This window comes from Helianthus annuus, chromosome 8, assembly GCF_002127325.2.
Source record: "Helianthus annuus cultivar XRQ/B chromosome 8, HanXRQr2.0-SUNRISE, whole genome shotgun sequence".
Taxonomy (NCBI): Eukaryota; Viridiplantae; Streptophyta; class Magnoliopsida; order Asterales; family Asteraceae; genus Helianthus; species Helianthus annuus.
The window spans coordinates 127,108,698-127,111,662 of record NC_035440.2 but is presented as its reverse complement, the minus strand read 5'-3'; the positions used below and the strand labels follow the sequence as shown (position 1 = coordinate 127,111,662).

The 2,965-nt window shown below is 39.4% G+C and overlaps 1 protein-coding gene across 1 annotated transcript; it reads left to right on the top strand.

Moving 5' to 3' along the window:
- Positions 1-214: 214 nt before the first annotated feature.
- On the top strand, positions 215-2,497 carry LOC110915260 (U-box domain-containing protein 19-like). Its single transcript, XM_022159928.2, has one exon. The coding sequence runs from the start codon at positions 248-250 to the stop codon at positions 2,312-2,314; it is 2,067 nt and encodes a 688-aa protein (XP_022015620.1). The 5' UTR covers positions 215-247; the 3' UTR covers positions 2,315-2,497.
- Positions 2,498-2,965: the final 468 nt, after the last annotated feature.

Here is a 2,965-nt window from a genome sequence, read left to right as displayed (position 1 = left end):
CATATAATATTATTAAAATATACTGTATTATTAAGTGGATTAAGAAACCAGAAACCCTTGATTGAATACATACCGTCCAATCCAGTTTTCCCGCGTCACCTAGACACGTGTCTCAGTTTAACCGCCACTTGATTTTCATATCTCTAACGCGCATAAATTAGTGCCACGTGTCCTACAAATATCTAGATCCTTCTATATAACAAACCCACCCTAACTGAAATAACAAACTCTGTCTATACAACAAACTATGCACAAAAAATCAGACCACAACTCTCGCCGGATTCTCAACTTTCCGGCGGTTATTCCGTCACAAGATGTTAATCCGGCGACTCTTCTCGGGTCGCTCATCACTCTATCCACCTCAATCACCAGCCACCAGTCAGAATTCTTCGCTACACAACGACGTAACGCTCGTGAAACAATTCGCCAGATCTCAGTTCTGTCGATATTGTTCACTGAAGTCTACGAACATGATGTTATCCGGTTTCCAGATTCCGTAGTGCTCTGTTTCTCAGAGCTGCACCACGCTTTGCAGAAGATTCTGTTTTTAATCGAAGATTGCCGGCGTCCGGGAGCTAGGGTTTGGTTATTGATGAAATCGCACTACGTAGCGGAGCGGTTTTCGTCGTTTATTCGCGCAGTTGCGACCGCGTTGGATGTGTTTCCGATGAGTGAGGTTAACGTGTCGTGTGAGGTGAAAGAACTGGTGGAGATGGTGGCGAAACAAGCAGGAAAAGTGAGAATTGAAGTAAATCCGGATGATGAATACGCGATGAAGCGAGTTATGTTGATTTTGAACCAGTTTGAGAACAGGTTTGAGCCGGATTCGATTATGATTAAGCGCGTGTTGTATTATTTGAGGATTGATAGTTGGAGTGAGTGTCATAAGGAGATTAGGTTTTTAGATGAACAAATTTCGTTAGAATTGGATGACAATAACGAACGGGAGTTGCATTTGTTGAATACTTTAGCTGGATTTATGAGGTATTGTAGAGGAGTTTTGTTTGAAAACTCTGCTTTAGATGTTGTTAATGATGAACAATTGGTTACTGGAAGACCTAATTTGGAGATCCTTAGTTGTTTAAACCCTGAGGATTTCCGGTGCCCGATTTCGCTTGAATTGATGACCGATCCGGTGACTGTTTCCACCGGGCAGACTTACGATCGGGTATCGATTCAGAAATGGCTGAAATCGGGCAACTTAATGTGCCCGAAAACGGGGGAAAAGTTGGCAACAACAGAGCTGGTACCCAATTTGAACCTTAGGAAGGTTATTCATCAGTATTGTGTTGATCATGGGGTACAAATTTCGAAGTTTCAATCGCAGAGTCGTGATATTTCGTCCACGATTCTCCCTGGTAGTCCAGCCTGTGCAGAAGCGATTAAGTTTTTAAGCGAATACCTTGTGAGAAGATTGCGTAATGGGACGGAGAAACAAAAGAGCAAAGCAGCTTTTGAGATCAGATTACTCGCGAAATCAAACATTTATAATCGGTTTTGTTTGATTGAAGCGAGAGCGATCCCTCCTCTGTTAGCCCTGCTTTCATCGTCTGATCCAATCGCTCAAGAGAATGCTATTGCGGGTTTACTCAAGCTTTCGAAGCATTCGAACGGGAAGAGAGTGATCATCAATCATGGCGGGTTAGATCTGATTGTCAATGTTTTGAAAACCGGACTGAAACAAGAATCCAAACAGATAGCAGCCGCGACAATCTTTTACTTATCATCGGTCCAAACGAATCAGAAACTCATCGGTGAAATCCCCGAAGCGATTCCAGCTTTGATCGAACATATCAAAACCGGAACATCATGTGGTAAAAAGAATTCATTAGCCGCTTTGTTCGGGATCCTACTTTACCCGAGAAACCATCAACCCGCCCTTTCATCCGGGATCATCCCATTGCTCACCAACCTCATTTCCACATCAGAAAAACCCGAAATTGTTACAGATTCATTAGCCGTCGTAGCCACGTTATCCGAGAGCTTTGACGGGTCAGACACGATCTTGAAGTCCTCATCTTTGCCATTGATCATCAAGACGCTCCAAACATCGTCTTCGCGTGCTGCAAAAGAGTACTGCGTTTCCATCCTGTTGGCTTTGTGTAACAATTTGGGGAATGAAGTTATCGCTGTTCTCGCAAACAACACGAATTTGATCGGTTTCTTGTACACGTTATCCACGAATGGGGGCTCGCAGGGAGCAAAGAAAGCGCGAACATTGATTCGGATTATGCATAGGTTCCATGAGACCAACAGTTCAGGTTTGATGGCTAACTGGGATTCATCAAGAATTGCAGCAGTTCATTCATGTTAGGTTAGATGATCATATTATACTTTTTTTGCATTGAAGCTCGGATTTTTGAAGGAGCTATACACATTATATTATATAGATACATATACTTGTATAATAGTAATACTGTAGCAAATATCAAATAGGATACACTTGTTTTGTAAATATATTGAAAGATTGCAATAAAAGATTGAATTTTGAGAGTTATACTTGATGCCCGAGAAGAAAATAATTAAATTTTTGTTCAATCGTTTACATACATTTGAAATTGCTATGTTTTGGTGTGTCTTGAGAAATACTGTTTTTTAAATAATTAAGTTTTGAGTTGATTTATTAAAGATGTTTAATGTTTAATAAACGGCTCGTCTTCGGATTGTAACATTTAGACAACTATATGTCTATACAATTTGGTCTTATAAATGCATTTGAATTTAATTATGTTTCATTGTCTCGTGAAAAGTATTGTCGTTGAAATGTCTAAATTTCAAGTTTAATCGATTTAAAGTGTTTAATAAACAAGTCATAATCAGATTGTTGGTACGTGTATATAATTAAAGCATATGAATCCATTTAGAGTTGTTATACTTTGGTGTATCATGAAAAATATTGTAAAGCACGTATTTTAATCTTAGAATCTAAAAAAAATAAAAATTCATGTATTTACATTAGTAGACT